At 31.6% G+C, this 20,458-nt stretch overlaps 2 protein-coding genes and 1 pseudogene across 2 annotated transcripts; all 3 read right to left on the bottom strand.

The window, feature by feature from the left end:
* Positions 1–672: 672 nt before the first annotated feature.
* Positions 673–4,227, bottom strand: LOC148204897 (uncharacterized; annotated as a pseudogene).
* Positions 4,228–6,757: 2,530 nt separating this feature from the next.
* Positions 6,758–10,852, bottom strand: RR10 (response regulator 10). The gene is made up of 6 exons (XM_088109359.1): positions 10,704–10,852; positions 10,132–10,284; positions 9,311–9,706; positions 8,709–8,785; positions 7,468–8,622; positions 6,758–7,113 (listed from the first exon to the last, which is right to left on the bottom strand). Exons 1-6 carry the CDS (start codon positions 10,813–10,815, stop codon positions 7,042–7,044), a joined length of 1,965 nt encoding a protein of 654 aa, XP_087965485.1. The 5' UTR covers positions 10,816–10,852; the 3' UTR covers positions 6,758–7,041.
* Positions 10,853–16,519: 5,667 nt separating this feature from the next.
* LOC124831825 (class V chitinase CHIT5-like) lies at positions 16,520–18,215 on the bottom strand. The gene is made up of 2 exons (XM_088100033.1): positions 16,812–18,215; positions 16,520–16,719 (listed from the first exon to the last, which is right to left on the bottom strand). The coding sequence occupies exons 1-2, from the start codon at positions 17,932–17,934 to the stop codon at positions 16,697–16,699; spliced, it is 1,146 nt and encodes a 381-aa protein (XP_087956159.1). The 5' UTR covers positions 17,935–18,215; the 3' UTR covers positions 16,520–16,696.
* Between the last annotated feature and the right edge of the window lie 2,243 nt (positions 18,216–20,458).

Here is a 20,458-nt window from a genome sequence, read left to right on the forward strand (position 1 = left end):
TAACCAGAAGTGCTTTTAGAATCATCCTCATCTCCTGCATAATCAGAATCTATGAAAGCAAGCATATTTTCTTCTCCTCCCTTCTTATAGAATATCCCATAACTAGTAGTCCCTTTTAAACTTTTGCTCATGGACTACCAAGAAGCTTTCACTAGTGCAGTCAGAGGCAACGACACCGGTTATTTTCGCCTATAGGGAGCGCTTCTTGAACCGAGGCATATAAAAGCGAGGTAAAAAGTCTACACTTTTATGCCTCGGTTGTGAACCGAGGCAGTATGGTCTTCCTCCCATCAGGACGCCGCCGACCACCACGAGATCGCCATATTTGCACCTTCGTTCAGTTTGAATTATCTTCCACTCCACACGCCGCAAACACGACCATGCGTCACCATGATCTACCATTGCAGGTTCGTCTTTCTCGCATCGGACCACCCAAAACACCACCGTAGACCACCTTCGTCCTTCATGAGAATCGCCCTGCCACCCAATTTGCGAACCACCATCTTCTTCGTCCATCATCAGAAATTTCCAAACCTACAAAAACACCTAGCCAAGAACCCAGTTCATCATCCTCCTCACGCAATGCCTCCATCAATCATCCAACCACCTGCAGTAAAAGCCAAAAACCACTCACACCAACAATCTCATCCTAGAAACCACTATGAACCCTAATCATAGAGCTTTCCTCGCCATTGTGAACACTACAAAAACCAACTTCTTCTCCAACGCACCACCCAAAACCTCCATCCAAAGAAACCTACAAACCAGAATCACAAAATCAATTCGAAAATTCCCAACTCGCATAGCCAAATCGTGATGCTTCACCATCACCACTGTGAGCCAAATCGTGAGTTCCTTCATCTCCAACAACCTCCTTGTACTTCGTCCATGAAACTTGCAGAAAAAATCCTCAAATTAGACCATGGAAACCCTAATCGCGAATTCACACCTACACATAAAACCCCAATTCGTGTCGCCGCAAGGAAGACCAAACCCGATGCAATAGGTTTTTTATTTTTTATTTTTGGAAGGACTTCGCCGGAGACAATGGAGGCGCCTGTGGTGGACGAACTGTGGCGGCGCAGCCTTTGACGCAGCGAGAGAAACGCGACAGAAAACAAAATGGAGACCGCGAGAGAAAGAAGAAGAAGGAGCGACGAACGAGGGGCGAGCACGCGACGAAGGGGCGAGCACGCGACGGAGGAGCGATGGGGAGGCACGGCGAGCAGGCGACAACAATGGAGGATATTCGCAGAGGAAGAGGAAAGTTCGCGTGAGAAGACAACTGTTTCGTGAATCTGGCTAAGTAAAGACCCTATTACCTTGGTTACTACACTTAACTGAAACAATAACAACTAACTACCTCGGTTTTTAGTGAGACCAATGCCTAAAGCACTCGGTAAATTTCAAACTTAAAAGTATTTTAACACGATAGGCATCAATATGCTTCGGTTGTTCATTTAACCGAGGCAATATGTCTTTTATGCATCGGTTCTTGTATAATCGAGGCATATAGTTTGGTAAAAATAACGAAACTGTCATCATATTTTGATACGCTTCGGTTTCTCTAGAACCGAAGCGTAATCTACGAGTTAAAAGAGCGATTTTTTTACTAGTGTTTGAAGTTCGTCAATAGACACTGTCTCTATGTCCTTTGACTCTTCGACCAAAACCACAAATATAGGTGAAACGTGCTGTCAATGTTCGAAGTATTTTTTCAACCACCTTTGAGTCAAACATAAGTTTTCCATTGCTTCTCATTTTGTTTGCCACTACCATGACTCTAGCAAAATATTATGTGATGGTTTCTATTTCTGCCATTTCAAGCACCTCAAACTCCCTTCTCAATGCATTGAGCAGTGATTGATTTCTTCACACGATCATTTCCTCTATATTTTCTTTTCAAGGAATCCCAAACAATCTGAGATGTTCTCTTATCTAGAATTTGTTCAAAAATTGATCTACTTATAACCCTGAAAAGGTAATGCTTGACTTTGTGATCTTTAATTCTGGATTTCTCCAATTGCTCCAATTGTTCACGAGACAGAACAGTACATTCCATAGGCTCCTCAACACCATTTTTAATCAGATTCCAGAGACCCTTGGCACATAAAAGATTTTCCATCAGTTCACTCCAATAATCATAATGTTGACCATCAAAGTAAGGGATTTTTTAGGAGAATTTATCTTTATTCATCTTCGTAAGCTGCAACTTTTATATCAGATCCACTGGGAGCTCTAAAAGAATAAGAGATATATATTGCTACTCTTGCCAAGTGAATACCTTTATTAAAATCAAAGAGGCTATTAAATAACACTCACGTAAGAGAATACATAAATCAGAATGTATAAAGAATAAAAAATGCTAAAAATTAGGCATTATTATGCAGTAACAGAATAAAATATCTCTTCAAACGATTAAATATAGTTTCTTTTTAAAATTAATTATTAGACGCTATTAAAATCGAAAAAAAAAAACAAAAAAGGAACAAAGCATAAAATATTAAGCTTAGTGTTGATCAGTTGCCACTGTATTATGACCGTTAGCGTCAATCTAGGGATGCCAATTGATTAGTATTAACTAAATATTAAATGAAAAATGATACGAGTTTCATGGCGAGGACTGGGAAACACTATTTATCTCAAAAAAGTGTCGGCCAAGGGAACTTCATTGTTAAAAATAAAAAACCAATTGTTAAACTTTGAATAAAAGATTCAAAAATTTACTTATGATTTTTTTTTTCTTTAAAGGGATATAAATAATTTTGTGGAAGAAAGGAATAGACAATATATTTTAGTTATATTATTTAAAGTGAGAGAAATTATCTGGTAGGATTTTTTCCTGAATATTTTTATCTTATCAAAAGTTTGTATATCTTGGTGACAATATTTAAGGTTTATCAAATCTCGTTCTTTAGTGTCTATTTTTATGTTTTTCTTGTCTATAAGTAGTTTTACATGTCCAAATTTGTATTTTCCAATTATTCAAAGTGTTAGGATCAATCCTTTATAATATTATTATTTAAATCTCATATATGTTCATATTTTTTCATATAATATTATTGATATTATGAGTGATTTATAGACCTTAGTTAGGTTCAATATTCATTGAGGCTAATAATAATCCTCACCAGGAAGTTGATCTCCTTTTTCTAGTATTCGAGTAGTTTTTTAGACTTGTAAATTTAGTTCACATATGACATATGGGTTGACATCAGAAAAATACATTGGGTTAAAACACCCCTCACTAAAAAAGTTCATGAGTCTTCTTTTTTTAAAAAGAATATTAATTTTGAATATAAAAAAATTTAATTAAATCGTAATTTATCACAAATCTAAGTATTTTTAATTGGTAAAAAAATTATATATTATATAATCAATAATTATATTAAACTATATATTATATATTTTATTTAAGAGTTAAATATGTTTTTAGCCTCTAAACTATCAAGCGATTTTGTTTTTAATCTCTCTTTCAAATTTTGATACATTTTGATCATTCTCCTTAAGGAAACTATAATTTTTCGTCCTCCCAAACCAACGGCGATAAAAAGAAGCTGAGGTGGCTAATGTCTGGCCACGTGTGATGATGCTAACGTTTGCCACGTTGGTATTTTTCAATGCAAAGTCAGATTGATTTAATACCTTTGCATACCGAGGTGAACGAGCTCGTGGATGGCCGAATCAAGAGCAAATTGATCCTCCTTCTTTGCCAGCAACTTCACCTCCTGAGTAACATGAATCCCCCAACCATTCTTCAGATCTGGCGAGTACATGTGTTGAAGATCGAAGATCCTCCGAGAACTGGTTCACCGTTCGTCGCTACAGCTCGCGCGAGTCCATGTCCTCGACTCCCATCGCCTTCCGAGACGCCATGAACAGACAGTTCCCATCGACCGACACCTCGCCACTGTATGAGAGCTGGAAAACGACAAATCTAAGATGGGAGGACGATGGTGGAGACGATGACGAGTCCTCTACCTCCTCTGGTGGCTTCCAAAGCACGCCTTTGGCGTGGAGCTTCTAGAGGTGGCGTCGCTGCTGCTCTTCCAGACCGACGACATCTTCCCAACCATCGGTGAAGGTCGCACCACCGACGCTAGCCGAAATGACGAGATCTACGGCTGTAATTGACTCAAATTTGGGATCCCACCATGGAAGTGTTGCCAACGGCGAACCTTGGAATGGTTCGACGACGGTGGTTGAATCACACAAAAGCTTCTCCATTGTGATAGATGAATGTGTGTGGATACAAATTTCGTCTCTTTTTTATTTTTTGTCTGATTATTCGAAAACAAAGAATTTGGGTTTTCTTGTGTCTAGGTGGGAAGAATTGGAGAAGAGAGAGAATGGAAGAGAGAGACTAGGGTTAACGGATAATATATTCTATTAGTATTTAATAATACCATAATCAAGGTGATGAAGGAAGGGAGAATCATGCAAAGTGGGAAGTATGATGAACTTCTCAATGCAGGCCTGGATTTTGGTGCACTTGTGGCTGCTCATGAATCCTCTATGGAGATTGCAAAGTCTAGCGATAAAGGTGGTGATGATTTGATTCAGTCTCTGAAACTGGCTCGACTCCCTTTAAAAGAAAAGGAAAAACCAGGTGAAAAGCAACCTCAAAATCGGCATGAAGATGCAAGGAAGGAGACGGAGGGAGAAGAAGAGAGAGAAGCAGGGAAAGATTGACTCAGTGTCAAAAAAAGAGAAAATGAGATGGCACTTCGTTAGGCAACTTAACCTATTTTTTAACGGTGTTAGTGTTGGAGGACGAAAAATTATAGTTTCTTTACGCACAAGGATCAAAGTGTACCAAAGTTTGAAAAAGAGACTAAAAACAAAATATAGTTTAGGGACTAAAAACATATTTAACCCTTTATTTGATAACATATGATATAAAAATCTTGATTTAAATATAATAAAATTATAACATATTAGATTATCTAATAAAATATAATTTTATGTGTACATAAATTATACATTAACAATGTAAAATATTCCATTAATATTTGTATTCAAGTTATTATTTATATATAAAAATAACAACAAGTAAGATTTTTTAAATATAAAATTAATTTTTAAAATGTTGTAATAATTTATTTAAATCGAAAATTATTGTTTGACACACCTAAAACTTTTACATTCATTTGACACTGCTCTTTCTTACTTTTTACTCTCTTTTTTCTTAAAAAAATACAAAAAAAATATACTTTTATGACCATTTTATCCTTGTACTCTGTCTCAAATGAATGTAAATAAAAAGTACAATATAAAAATGATTAAAATAAAATTTAAATGAATAGTATTACTATGATACACTTTTACAGTACCATTACTCATTTAAATCCTATTTGAATTCTTTTTACATTGGGTTTTTCGGGATAGGACTTAAAACAAGTCCTCAATGAAAAAAAAACTAGGACTTACTTATTTTTTTAGTAATGTTAGTTAGGATTTTTATTTCCGCCAATGAGATTGCTTTTTTTAAAAATAATGATACTATTTTTTTTGTTAATATAAATTAAATTATTTCAGTCAACATATGATTGTTTTTTAGTTGACATTATTGGGATTATATATTGGCCAATGTAGGCTATAATTATTCTCAATTAATGTTTGTTTTAGAGTTAACCAATTTTTTGTTAAAATTTGCAATGATTATAGTTTTTTTGTTGATAGTTGTATAGTGTCAAAGTATTAACTTTTTGAATTTAGTGATAACTGAAAAATTGTATCCAGAGGAGACAATTAAAATTTAATAAATTTAAACTATCTTACCCAAGCAAATGAATTAAAAAATGATTTAAAATGAAAAAAAAACACACATTTAATATATTGAAATTTAATTTAATTTGTTGAGTCATCTATTTAAACACAAGGTAAGAAATTGTGATAGTAATTACTTAAAATTATAGAATTTCTCACTTTAAAGTAAAAATTTAAAAAATTTCGTACTATCTCATCTCTCATAGTCTGTCTTTTCGATTCATACTACTTCGATCTAAGTGTGGTATCCTGAATCAATATCAATGTATTTATGACTGAGGTTGGAACATCGATATTACATTTTAAGGATAATGAATCATTATAGCTCAAGATGATTTATAGAATTGCTAACTCAATCTACATCATGGAATCAGTAGGTTGACAAAGATTAGCATATTGACTTAATAATTAACTTATAATCAATTGGAACATCATTGCCTCACCTCACCTCAACATGTACGTCATCCACCACAAAAAATGAAAAACATTGTAAAGATTAAACTAATTATTTTTAAGTTTAAATAATTAATAATTACATATTAAATTAAAATTAAAACTCAGATTAAAAGTTGAAATTTATTCAATGAGAATAAAATAGAATTGAAATACTAATCATTCTTAATTTCTAACATAGTTTATAAATCTATTTATGCAAACAATTTCATGTAGTTGTTAACTAAACAAGGACATAGTTAGCACAATATGCGGCTAGATCATACAACCCATGATTCAACTTCAATCAATATGTTGTTGGTCTCAACATTGTTCAAGACAAAAAAGTAATTTCCAATGATTTTAGTATAAATTAAACAATGAACAGTGTCTCCATCACAACTAAGGGATTAAATATTAATAGATCACACAAATCAACCTCACCTGATGCTCTGAGGAACTTCATAAGCAAAACTATTCAAGAATACTCATGTATTGCTAAAATAATAAATGAATATTAGTTCGTGGTGGCATTATTTGCATTCATCATAAAAAGAGTGAAAAACTCCGTCTTTATTGTCACTAAAAAAAGTTATCATTGCTTATGGACCTAAAGCGTTTCTCCACAAAACTAAACATGGTCAACTCCACTTTGCACCATCCATAAACAAATCATTTCACAATATGAGAAAAGCCCTTGCTGAAAGCAATACTCTATAACTAGAGAAAAATGCCAAAATCACAAAAACTAAAAAAATAGGTAAACTCAGAAGACTTGACACGCCACAAAATTCGTCAGCAAGCATGACATGATGCTTAAATATACTGCCAAACATAGTGTCAAATGGATGTCCCGTCAGAGAGATTGTTGTCGCATAAGTATCCTTCCAATAATTTCACATTGTCTTGTTTCTGCATTACATAGTTATGTGAGATATCTGTGATCGGAGGAAAAAATCAGGTGCAAAATGCTAAAGGGTAACCAATTAAATCATTATTTCACTAATTATATAACAAGAGAATTTAGCAGGACATTGTGTTAACTATTTATCACAGGTAATGCATATATATAAATTGATAAAAAGCATGCATAAAGTTTCAAGACTTTAACAGCTTTACATAATAATAAGCTTAAACGAATAAGTTACTATTATCTTGTCTATGTTGGTATCAACCTAATCAAAAGATCTATACATGTTTTAATCAATAGGAAAACAGAGGGAAAACCTACAATAACAAACCAAAACTAGAAACAAATACAATCACCTGTTTCATCATTGAACTGACAAATTCTTCCACGGAACCAAGATTATTAGCGACACTATTGCTTTGAGACTTGGTATGGTTCATGATGTATCCCTGTTGTTGTTTCAATGTGTTTTCTTCACTCAATCCCGTAACTCCATCAGGTTTCATCAGTAAGGGATCAAAGAAACTGAAGTCTGTGTTTCTGTTGTAGATTGAGTTGAAAGAAGTGTTGCCATCAGTATCCATCAGAGAGTCCATTGAGTTACAAAAAATATTTGAAGGGAAAGTACTATCATCATTGTTGTCATCCCACCCTTGAAATGGCACCACATTATTGGTAATTTGTCCAGAATTATTTGGAATAAGAACTCCTTGTGAATGCATATCTTTTAGTGAATAATGGGATGGATTAGACAGTGAAGTAATGGATGAAGCACCACTCAGATTCCTCACTCGAAAAGTTTCACCTGCAGGGTAAGAATTTGTCCCTGATGACTGAACAGTATTTGACCAAATATCACTGCACCTACCATGATCCAGCAAAGGGAGTGAGAATTGAGAATTCTGAGAGGCTAATGAAGGTTGACCAAACAACATTCCACCCCCTTGTGTGTTTTCACTATCAGCTTTCAATACCAAAGCATTGTTTGATACGTCCAAAACAGGAGAGGGTGAGCAACCTACTGTTGATGTTGGTATCAGATCTGGGAGTTTATTTGGCACTGAAAAATTTGGTTGAACATCAATAAAAGGAGAAATGCTTTGAATCGGACTAACAGCAATACCAACACCCTTATTATGTTGAAATTGATCAAGAGCAGTGGACAATGGCACTCCCTGAATACCATTATTTTGATTGCCACCAGTTATAGCAGGTTGAAACTTGAACGGGTCATGCATAGATTTGTGAAAATTTTGTGCATGACCCAACTGAAGAGTTTCATGCACATTCACACCAACAGAAGTGTTCAATCTACCAGCCATTCCACCAGGTCCAAAGGGTCTGAAAGTACTGTTATGAAACTGTTGAGAACCAGTCAATGACTGCAAATGTCCAACACCACTCAGAGAACCTATTCTCAGAAAGGATGGATCTGTAGTGCCTAATGCTGCAACCATATTAGCCTGCCGGTTCGCCGCACAGTTGATCTTTTTCAGATAAAGCCTATATTTCTGCAGCCATAGAAAGACACAGTGAGATTTCCTTTGTGAAATGGTTTATGTTCGAATAACTAAAGAAGAAAAGTTCACAAAAATGCCTGAAGGTGGCTGGCCACATTCTCCCTTGTAAGCTTTTCAACATTCATCAAGTCAAGAATCTTTTTAGGTACAGCTTCTGCAGAAAAAATGGTTAACAATATCATGAGTCACAATTCAGAAATAGAACACTCCATGGCAAGAAGTACAACATCAGTAATGATCGAAGGCATTCATTACATTCACCCTCAGGGAGCTCATGACAGAAAGTGTTCAAAATAATGCTTAATACAATTTCCATATCTTAAGGACCTCAACATTTGATTGCTATCACCTACTCAAATAATCATAAGAAGCTTGTTAAATTAAAAATAAAGGAAAGAACAATTGATAAGAAACAGAGTAAATTGTACAAATAACTATTGAGATTGTTCAAAATTCACACAATGTTCTAGCCTTTTTATGCTGACGGTAACGGTCCTTATAATATTCACACAACACAATGAATAACAAGAAATGGCAGTGTAATGTATTTCAAACTATTAACAGTGGAAACCAGAGAAAAGGGTATCATGTGAATTCCAAAACAAGAGGTGATAGTGTAATTTGCTCTGGGAAATGAGATTGAGACGATTTGGAGTAAGAGATAAATTCAAGAACATACTTTCAAAGCCTAATTGATTGACAGCAGAAACAAACTTGTGGTGCAGTTCTGCATTCCAAACAACTCGAGCTTTCTTATGACATGATGAGTCCTCATTGTCATGGTCATTCTCTTGGTCCTCATTATCATAGTCATCCTCATCCCTCCTCTTTCGGGAAGACTTTACATTTTGATCTGAATTTCCTGTTGCTACTGAACCTCTTTCATTGCTGTCAGTATTAGCTTTCTCTTGGTTACTGCTTCTATTCTGCTCCTTTGAACCCATCTTCCTCCTTCTGGCAACATGCTGCCAAATATTCTTTACATCCTTAAGTCTCACAGGTTTCAGAAGATAATCACAAGCTCCATGTTTAATTCCCTTCATCACCATCTTAAAATCATCATCTACCGACATCACTGATATAAAAAACATTTAACATTGTCAAATCAAACATCCAAATGAAGCTGCAACACCTTAATATCCCAAAACAATCTTCCCAGGTTTACTATACATGTGTATATCAAAGGTGCATTATGTGATGAATTGAAGAAGACCTTAAATTGTGCGATAAATCAACAATACGCACTGCTATGATCCCAAATCAAATACATTGCAACCAATTCAGTTTATGCTCTGAAAACAAGACCCAAAATACTAAAGATCTTTAGTAGTAATGAAGTAAACAGTACTTGTGTAAAGTATATACAAAGTGAATCTGCAAATTAAACCCAAATATTGAAATATCCACAAATATTAACTATCTAACTACTAATAATAATATATATACAGAGGACACAAAACTGAACTGTTTAAGATTGAAATTAAGATCATGGCTTCTTACTTATGACAGGTAGGTCCATCTCAAGCCCCACAAGCTCAAGCAACTTAAATCCATCCATGTCTGGCATTTGCACGTCGCTGATAACAAGGTCAAACCCGTTTTTGTTTCCTCTCAACAGATTCAATGCCGTTTGTGAATTTTTAGTGGCTGTTACTGCAAAATCCATAACTAAAGTAAATATAATTACAAAAAGACAAAATTTTACACTGGAGATACAAGCAGAACCAAATTCAATGGGAAAGTGTTGCATCCAATGACACCAAAACTTCACATCATTGAAACCAAATAACAACAGAAAATCAGATAATTCCATTGACAATAATTTTAAATAGCTGACATATCTGGAAAACTTAAGGTCTATCTTATGATAAGATCTGCCAAATGAAAACCCAAACAAATCAGACTAACAAACTCAATTTGAAAATTCAACTTTACAAAACAAATTACTTTAGTAATAGAACAAATAACAATGGCTAAATCAAAAAAAAGAGCAGAGAGTAGAATTCACAGACTCTTAATAATGCAATGAAAAACTATAAATAAAGCTTAAAGAAAGAGTATAAGATGCTAACCATGGTATTTGTGCTTTTGTAGCATAGTCTCCAGAATCTTTAGACAGGTTGAGTCATCGTCAACAGCAAGAACATGCAATCCTTTGTGAAACTCATTTCTGAAATCATCCATTCTATGATTCTCTACCACAGTAAATCTCTGCAAAAAGTGTCATCTGCTATAAATTAGCTAAACTTTAATAGATTTTTCTCTTTTGTAAATATTTGAAGCCAAAATCCCATGACAGAGAATCTATGAAACACAGTTACCCAAAAGAAAGAAAAGAAAATTTTATGAAAGTACGAGTGATGAAGGGAGAGAAAGAGAGAACAATTGAAAAGTTGATAAACATGATTGTGAAGTTGTGATGTAGTACATGAGAGTGTGTGCAACAATTGTTGAATGAGAAAGATACAGAATCTTGAACTTGGTGTGTGCACAGAGAAAGTTAATCTTACAACGTGAAACATTGATCCAATAATTATATTATAGAAGATAGTGATGGATCTTCCTTTCTTCTTAGATACTAAAAAGAACAGATATGATCAAAATTTAGAGAAAGAATCACCTATTCAAAATTTTCAGAGAAAATTCATGCTTTCAGTACACCCCAACCAAACAGAAACCTATGATAATTTCCTTCTACAACTTAGATCAAATTACAGATATGATCTTCCATAATTTTCATGATTTTTTATGTCTTTTTATTACCTATTAACAAATTTCCTTAATTATCTCACATACATTACATTATTTATGGCATTATCTTCTTGTCTAGAAAAAAATATGAGATCAAACATAAATATGATCGTAATTTACTCTAAATTTAAAATTATTATTAAGTTACTACTATAAATTATAAAAATTATATTATTTATGGGAAAGTTACTACCTTTTATAGCAACAATGTTTTGAAGGATTGGATTATAATAAGATTTAAAAAATATTTAGATTTTTTTTAAGTGTATAACATGATAAAAATGAATTATATATTTTATTGATCATTGTATATAACAATTTACAAGTATTTATTAGTTGAAAGAAAACAAGATTGTCTTTAGAAAGTGAATTCATCATGTTTTAGTTACTAAAATATATTATATACTATGTCATTAGGTTAGGAAAAAACATATTATATCTATAATAGTACTACTAAGACTAAATATGAAAAAATGAAAAACAAAATATTTGTTATATAAAATTGAAAACGGGTGTATATAACTAATAGTAAGTTAGTAATAAAGCAATATTAATTAATATTACAACATATAATATTTCTCGCAATTCTGTTTTTTTTTTCTCATTTAATTAGCTAGTATTAAAAAGTTGACTTGATAAGTAGTTTAAAAATGTTTTGCAAGAAGAATAAAAAAAATAATATTGTATTTGACCAAAATCAATAAAACACACAAAAAAAAAACTCTTTCTTATTTTTCATACAAAAAAAGGATTATTTTTTTCCTATCATTAAGTTGTTTTATTGATTGTCAAATTAGTGAAAAACTTGTTGTTGATGTCAATCAAAATGTATTTTATTGAGCAACAATTATGCATTTGTGGTATCTGTTATTATTCTACTTTATGTAGTTTAGATTTTACTGTCCATTTTCTTAAATGTCAATAATTATTTGTGTTAAATTGTGAATTTATAATTTATTTGAGAGATTCTATGGAAATCATTCCAAAAGAAAACAAATATTCTTGTACCTAAATGTGTTCCTTTTGTCTTCACAACCTAGGGAAAACTAATTTGAATGTTTGGAAGCTGACGTGGCACAAATCAGAACAAATTAATTTGGAATAATAAATTTGATTTCGAGAAGTGATTGAAAGAGTTGATAGGAATATAGTATGTGTTTTTATATAAATATAGCTATAAATTCAATTTATCAAATGTTTTTATTGATAAAGTTTTGTACAACATACAAATATTTCACCTCTTAAAGTATATCTTAATTAATTTAAACTTCAAATACTTTTAAATTCATACAAATATTTTAGTTTTAGTTGTATTAAATATTTTTCTAAATGAAAATAATACAAAAGATAAGTATAGTGACAAAATATAATATAAGTTAAAATAGTTAAATTACTTTTAAGTATATAACTATCTTTTATTTCATATAAATAAGAGAGTTACCTACAATTTATTTTACATTTTAATGTATTATCAACAGTAACTTGTGTAATAATATTTTTACTTTTTAATTAATAATTTACTTTTAGTTTTATATATAATTTACTAAAAACACTTTTAATTTATTTTAATATATTATATTTTGTTTTGTAATTATAAAATCATTATAATATATTTTTAATTAATGTATCACATATTTTATATCCAAGAGATTTTATAATAGTAAAATAATTATGTAATTTTTTGTTATAGAATGTTGACTTAATAATTAAGTTATTTTTATTATGTCTCTACTCGGACATCATTCAATATAGAAAATAAAAAAATATTTTGAAAATTAAAATAATTAGAGATCAAATTAAAATAAAATTCAAAATTATTAATTCATGTTTTTTTATAAAAATAAATTAATTAATATTATATATACAAATAATAAATTTTTTCTCTTTTAATTGGGATCTTTTTTATATAATATTAAAATTAATTAAGTATGAATATTTAAAAAAAGAATATTTAAAACTAATATATTATTAATTCATGTTTTTCTATAAAATAAATTAATTAATACTATTTATACTTTGTATAAATAATTTTTTTCCTTTTATAATTAAGATCAAATTTATTTTTTTATAAATATATATTAATATTTATATTAAAATTTGGTATTTAAAGTCATTATTAATAAAATCAAAAGTGGGTTAATATCCCTGGGTTACAAATAATCAATTTTGTTTAATTTAGAGAGAGATAATATAACTTCATGTTGAAGTAGTATCATATTATGTGGCATTGACAGTGAGTTACATCAAGAACTTGACATTGGCAATAAAAATTTTATAATTTTTTTTGTTTAAAAAAAATTAAAAAGACTACATATTAACATTATGTTGTTAACATCGTTAGTAGTTTTTTAAAAAAAGAATCATTTTTAAAAGTTAGAACAGAATTGCAACTTTTTTTAAAAATATAGATCAACTTCATACATTACCTTAAAGGGGAGACTATCAAATAATTAAACCAATTTTAAAATAGAAATTAAAACCAAAATAATATTATAATTTAGATAAGTAAACGATTTAAATGGAGAAATTTATTTAATTTCATATTTTATTCTATTTTTCTTATCTAGAACTTTTTGGATTTTAATATTAATTATTTTTATAATATAAATACATTCATAATGTTAAAATATTTATATATTTAGAGCTGGTCATAATTTACTAAACTGTATTAAACTACCGTAATCTATACTATATTATACTTAAAAAAACTAAACTGGTGTATACTAATAACTAATTAAACTAGTCTTTGGTTCAGTTTAAAAAAACTGAACTTTAAATATTTTCAGTGTAGTTAACTGTGTTAATTGTTTGTCTTATTTTCTTTGCAATTCATATTCAATTATCACCCTCCTAGCTTTTTTGTCACAGTCAACCTCTTCCTCTCCGTCGTTGTCCATCCCTCCTCCCCTCTCCCCTATTAGCCCTTCGTTGCTCAACAAGTCTTCAAGCCTTCCACACTTGCTTTTCATTGCTCGACCCTAACCATCTTCTAGGGTTTTTGTTGGAGCTTCTCCCATATCCGTTTACTCGGTTGCCACCATAAGATTCTTAGTGGAGCAGAATTTTGCTATCTTTTTCTCTTTGGGAGTTGATTCATCGTTTGCATTGGACTGATTTTTCTCAAATTTATGATCTCTACATGTTTGTTGATATGCCTAAGAGAAAACTAAGCACATTAGATCATAGTTGATAGTAAACATACAAGTCTGGTCATTTTTCTTGATTTCTCTATTACATCGTAATTGGTATAATATTACTTACCTTACCACATAATAAACTATAAGATGTTGTAAAAGTATATCTAATGTAGGATCCATATTTATGTAGAGTTTTTGGAAATTCATATTTGGATTATTTGAAAGGTATGTTTTACATTTGGGATTTTGTTAGTCGTTGACAGTTTGTGAATCAGTTGCTGACTTTTTTTGTTCTGATTTGATTTTGTATTGAAAACTTAAACTTTATGAGTTAAATTTAGTGCAGTTAACAGTGCAGTTCAGATTACACTATAGTTTAGTTCAATTCAGTAGAGTTCAGTGCAGTATCGTTTGGTAGAATAAAAAGTAGTTCAGTTCAGTTCATCCAAACTACTTTTTAGTTTAATTCAGTTTAGTTCAAGTGAACTATTTTTGGATTCAGTGTCGTTTTTAACTAGTGCAATTCAGTTTGCCCACTAATATATTGATTATGGTGTTATTTTATTTTATTTTTACTTTGAAGTTGTAAAAGTATAATACATAAATAAAACTTATTATAAAACTATGAATTTAATTATCTTTCGTTTAGGAACTCAAGTGTGGCTTTATAAGGAGTATAATATTACCATTTTTAATTAATTACTATGTACATTTAAGTTATGTTAATGGTAGACTTTTAATTTTTCTAAGTAGGGATTATAGAGTTTGGTTTATTAGATAATATGATAATTTACTAAACTTTTTAGAAAAATAAACTATTATTTTGAAAAGATTTTTGTAGTGGAGAAATATAAAAGCTATATACTTAAAGTTTACAAAGAAGAATGATAAGCAAATTTTCGCCAAGCAATATCAACTTTGGTATGACCGGAGACACTTCTTAAAAAGAATTAAGGTTGGCTGAATATCATATTCGATACGTTCAAAGACTGTCCCGGTGAAGATCCGATATTACATAATCCTTGCTTCGCAAGAGGTTTTCTTACCAAATACTTAGAATGCATATCATATAATTCCTACTTGGCAAGATTTATATTTGATTATCTTGTATTTTAAGAAAAATATGGCTTATAAGGAAAAATAAATTTATAAATAAAGATGTTATCAAATTATGAAACTTAAATTATTATTAGTTTTAAGTTTGACTATTATAGTTATTAAATTCATTATGTCTTCTTTTTAATTCGAAGATTAAGAATTCTCAAAGTCTTATAGAAAAATATCTTTTAAGAGAAAGATGAGTTGTATATTACAAAATAAATTTCAAAATATAAAATTCAAACTTATCGCTTTTTTTTTAATGGGCATTGAACCTTATTACTTATTCTTTATTTCCTTCTTCACATTGTGAATATTTTAAAGGATCCTAGCATAAAGTTCAATTTGACCTTTGTTAAAAATTATATCTATAGTCGTATATCAAGGTGTTCGTACCGGTAGATAAGCATGTATGATATGTTTTCCTAGTTCATAAGTCAAAATAAATGTCACCAATACTCTAGATGAATTTTCGTCAAAGTTATTTTGTTTAGGCGTTAAAATGAAATGTACATCAAAGTTATCATGACCATACATCTTATTTCAAACTTCTCATAATTAAGTATTTTAAAATTTGGAAATTTCATTTTTCAAACTTTATCAACGTCTGAAAGTCCTAAAAAAGATAATTTTAAATTCAAATTTTATTATATGAGAAAATCGTTCTTTAGGCATCTGTTTTAAACCTCTCCAGATTCTGATTTGAATGTATTAAATGCTTTATTCATTTTTGTTTGTTTTGTTTTTATATCAACGGTTTAAGACATTAAAAAGCATTATCAGTGTTAAATATTTTTATCCATCTCTTGTTCTCGTTGGTTCTATCTTTTTTGAGCTAACAAATTTTGACAATAACCTTTAAAATAATGCAAAAAGTTTGCATTGGATGAACTCATGCAAAATAGTTGAAATTTGAAATATATTTTTGATTCATTATTGGTACATAATCAAAGTACTCAAGAATGTTACAATGGTTTTCTCATTCAAGTACGGTAACACCATAATCCGAATATGAGGATTGAATGAAATTCTGATTCATGTGAAATTTTATCTAGTCAAACAACACTACGGTGGATTCATCAATGTCCCCATGCATTTGAAGCTGAAAACAAAAAGAAACATATTAGACTAAATTAGAAATAAAGAAGATGAAAATATATGCTAACAAGAACAAGAACAAGAACCGTGCGTTACCTTGTCTCGAGATGGTCCAATCCTTATCCTTTCCGATAGCCCAAAAGAAGTAGCCCTTCAAGCTCCATGCCCTAGCAAACCGAACCTTCTTCGTTATGGATGCTCCATCGTCATACCCGATCCAAGTAGTACCCGCATAAGAGTAGAAAGCCACGGCTACATCATCGTACACAACACTGGCACCATTTTCTTTGTTGAACACCAAAATTTCATCATAATCCATTGTACCATCAGTATCAGTGGCTTCCCCAACAGCCTCTGCTCCGACCCCATGAACATTCGGGTCTTGGAGAGCCCATGCCCGTCCGTATAATGGTAAACCCATAACCAACTTCCCCGCGGGCACACCCGATCCGATCCAAGACCCGATTCCGTACCGGGTACTGATGTTGGAGTTTGGATCATACAAAGCAGCATTGAAGCCTGTAAAATTGTCCCAAGTCCCATGGTAGTCAAAGCACATTGGGCTGGCCCAATCCAAGTAATCGCGAATGGCCTGAACCGGATATGTTCTTGGCCCATTACCGATAAGTTTAATGGTGGAAGCGTAATAAACCGCGGCGGTTAAAAGCAGACGCGGTTTTCTGCAAGCCTGTGCTTCCAATGTTATAGCCTGATGCCATTCACGAAACAAGATACCTAGGTTAGACATGTCGACCTCGTTTTCTGGGAACTCCCAGTCCAAATCGAGGCCGTCGAATCCGAATTGGCGCGCCACGTGGATGGTGGAATTGATGAACACTTGTCGGTTGTGTTGGGTGCTGGCCATGAGGGAGAAGGCGGTGGAGTTGCTGCCACCTCCGCCAATCGACAAGAGAGTTTTGACAGGCGGGTAACGGTGGCGGAGCCCGTTGATGAATTGTGGAATCCATTTTTTCTCGGATTCGGCGACGCTAAGGTGGAAAAATTGAGGGTCTTGTTGGATGAAAGCATAGTAGATGTGAGTGTAGTACTTTGTGTCGATGGAAGAAGGCGAAAGATCATCACCCGAAGGCCAATACGCAGCTCTAACACTTGCCTTGCTTGGTGCATATTTCCGATTAGAAGGGTCGAGAAGAGCGTGAGAATGGACACTCATGAATAGAACCAAAAGGGATGTGAAAATGAGTGTTTGGAGGGACATTTTTTGTCGTAAGAAGGTGTGGATGCTTGAATGAGGTTTTTATATCCACATGTGGGTGTTTATATTTTGGAATGTTGTCTTGAAACTCATGTGAGGGAGGTTTTGTTGAAGTTTGAATTGAATCTTGCAATTGGTGGGTATATTTGGTTGGGGCAATGGATCAAACAGATGGAAACAAAATTTGACAAGGTAACCAGTATAATAAAGGTCAACCGTCTAGAATCATAAAGTTGTGTACAACACTAGGTTTTATTCGATAATGTCAACATTGCTGAAGTTACATTGGAGAACGTAATGCGTAAGTACCACAAATTGTCTTCTCCGTATGTGAAAGGTGCCTTCTAGACATGTACTATATCAGACAAACTTTATTATATATTATTGTGAGTCTAAGTTTGTGAAAAAAATTAATAATATATAAGAATGGGTTGAATTAAGTATTATTTATTATTAGGACATAAACTATAGTCTCTATGGTGAAAAGCCATGACATTTATTCAGATTTACAACTCTTAGATAATTCGTAAGTGACCACTTTGGACGAAGGTATGATACTAGAGAGAGTTTGGGCACTTTCCACTGAAAGAAATGACCAATCCACTTACTCGTTGGAGGAAAGGAAGAAAGAAGGGCATTGATTGAGAAGACAAATGCAATTGTTTTTGTGGTTTCGGCTTCATTCAGTGCATTCATTGTGTGGGCACTGATGTTGCAGTCCTCACAGATTCATTATAGATTTTTGTAGTGGAATTTGTCAAATGAAAACAGTGATGCTAATGTAGGACAGTGCCAAATTAAAGAAACCAAAAATATCTCCAACAAACTGACCTACTCAGTTATCAAAATAATTAAGTACAACAACAAAATACAAGAGAACCAAACATATAGACATGACAATGAGAAACTACCATGAAGAGTTGTTGCTTAAACAAGAAATGTAAAGACAGAAGACAAAAAAATAGAGGCTTGTGTTTGAGATTTAAACTAGATGGAGTCACTTTTTAATGGTGTGTACCAGTTTTATAATACACAGTAGTACTCAAGAAATATTCTTGTTTATCAATTGAAGTTACTTGGAATGGAGGTGAACATATAAACATGTGGTAAAAATGTTTTTAACATAAGTAATAGATAAGTTCAAATGTTTTTAACATAAGCTTTTAAGACATGTGACCTCGCACGTGCCAAGTTTTGCAGGATTTATCTTATAATTAATTAACATCAAAACTGGCAAGTTTATAGTAATATATAACTTATTTATAATTTATTAACCCCACTTCACCTAATTTGATGAATTCTTGTCTTTACTAGTTTGTAAGCTTAAAACTAAAGTTCTCTAGGTTTGAAGAATTTAAAGCAACACTTTTTGTCCTTTTTTGAAGGTTTTGGACTACTCACACGTACTATTTATACAATGTTAATTATTTCTCTAGTTTGGGGCATACAAAAAATTCAAATATTCAATTCCAGTTCAAAATAATGATGAAAATTACCCGAAGTTTATTTTAATTAATTCGTTTCAAATTTAAATCCATATTTTTTGTATTTTAAATTCAATTTAATTATTTAAATTTAGACTGGATATGGTTAAATACTTTTTTTAGATTTACATAAAATCTAAAATTAATGTTGATTCTAAAATATCATTTCGTCAAAACAATTTTTATTAGTGTCAAAATGAGACATTTTAATTAATGAGCAAAACGCTCCTTTGATTCGGAATATCTGCAAGTTTTTGAATTGACTTTTCACCGGAATATTAATGTTGAATCATTATATTAAAAATGAATTTATTCATTACACAAGATATTATTTATTTTCTAAAAAACTAATATGAAAAGAGATAAAATATTTCAAGAGACAGTACGTCTTTACATTAAAAATCAATAGACACATACATAGATCATACACCAAATGTGCATATGAGAAAAAATTGTAAGTAAACATAATTAAACAGTAAAAATATTAACAAATAAAATAAATAAAATATCAAAATTTGTATCTTCTTATTAAACCATTCTATTAGTAAAAATCTAGAAAATAATTATTTATAAAACTAAAAAAAGTTCAATAAAATTATTAAACCATTCTATTAGTAAAAATCTAGAAAATAATTATTTATAAAACTAAAAAAAGTTCAATAAAATTATATATGGATATTTTTTAGCGTAAATACACGTAATTTTACATCCGTTAAAACAAAATTGATATGAAAAAAATCGCGATCACAATTTTATAATTATTGAATTACATATTATATCGGTTACTGTAACATCCAAAAAATACAGTGTAAAACCATATAGAGAATAATCACATTTAACAATACTATAAATCAGTTCAACGCTCGGCTATATACTATTACAGTCGAGCGGCCTTACATAACAGCAGGGAATTTAATAACTAACGCTATCTACTACTAGACCGAACGTTTACCAAAATATACTAATACCGCACGGTCTTTACAAAAGAGAAAGCCAACACCAGACCGAACGCTGTCAAGGTTCGGCCTTCACTTCCGTTACAT

The sequence above is a fragment of the Vigna umbellata genome, chromosome 1 (genome assembly GCF_029865625.1).
Source record: "Vigna umbellata cultivar VRB3 chromosome 1, Vumbellata_1.0, whole genome shotgun sequence".
Lineage (NCBI taxonomy): Eukaryota > Viridiplantae > Streptophyta > Magnoliopsida > Fabales > Fabaceae > Vigna > Vigna umbellata.

What these genes read in the sequence shown, in the direction of transcription:
- LOC124831825 (XM_088100033.1), bottom strand. Translation starts at nt 17,934, where the DNA reads ATGTCCCTCCAAACACTCATTTTCACATCCCTTTTGGTTCTATTCATG. An exon ending in TTGGACCATCTCGAGACAAG is followed by an intron (nt 16,720 to 16,811) that starts GTAACGCACGGT and finishes TTTTGTTTTCAG; the next exon opens with CTTCAAATGCATGGGGACAT.
- RR10 (XM_088109359.1), bottom strand. Translation starts at nt 10,815, where the DNA reads ATGGATGATTTCAGAAATGAGTTTCACAAAGGATTGCATGTTCTTGCT. An exon ending in GATGGACCTACCTGTCATAA is followed by an intron (nt 9,707 to 10,131) that starts GTAAGAAGCCAT and finishes TTTTTATATCAG; the next exon opens with TGATGTCGGTAGATGATGAT. An exon ending in TCAGTTCAATGATGAAACAG is followed by an intron (nt 7,114 to 7,467) that starts GTGATTGTATTT and finishes TATGTAATGCAG; the next exon opens with AAACAAGACAATGTGAAATT.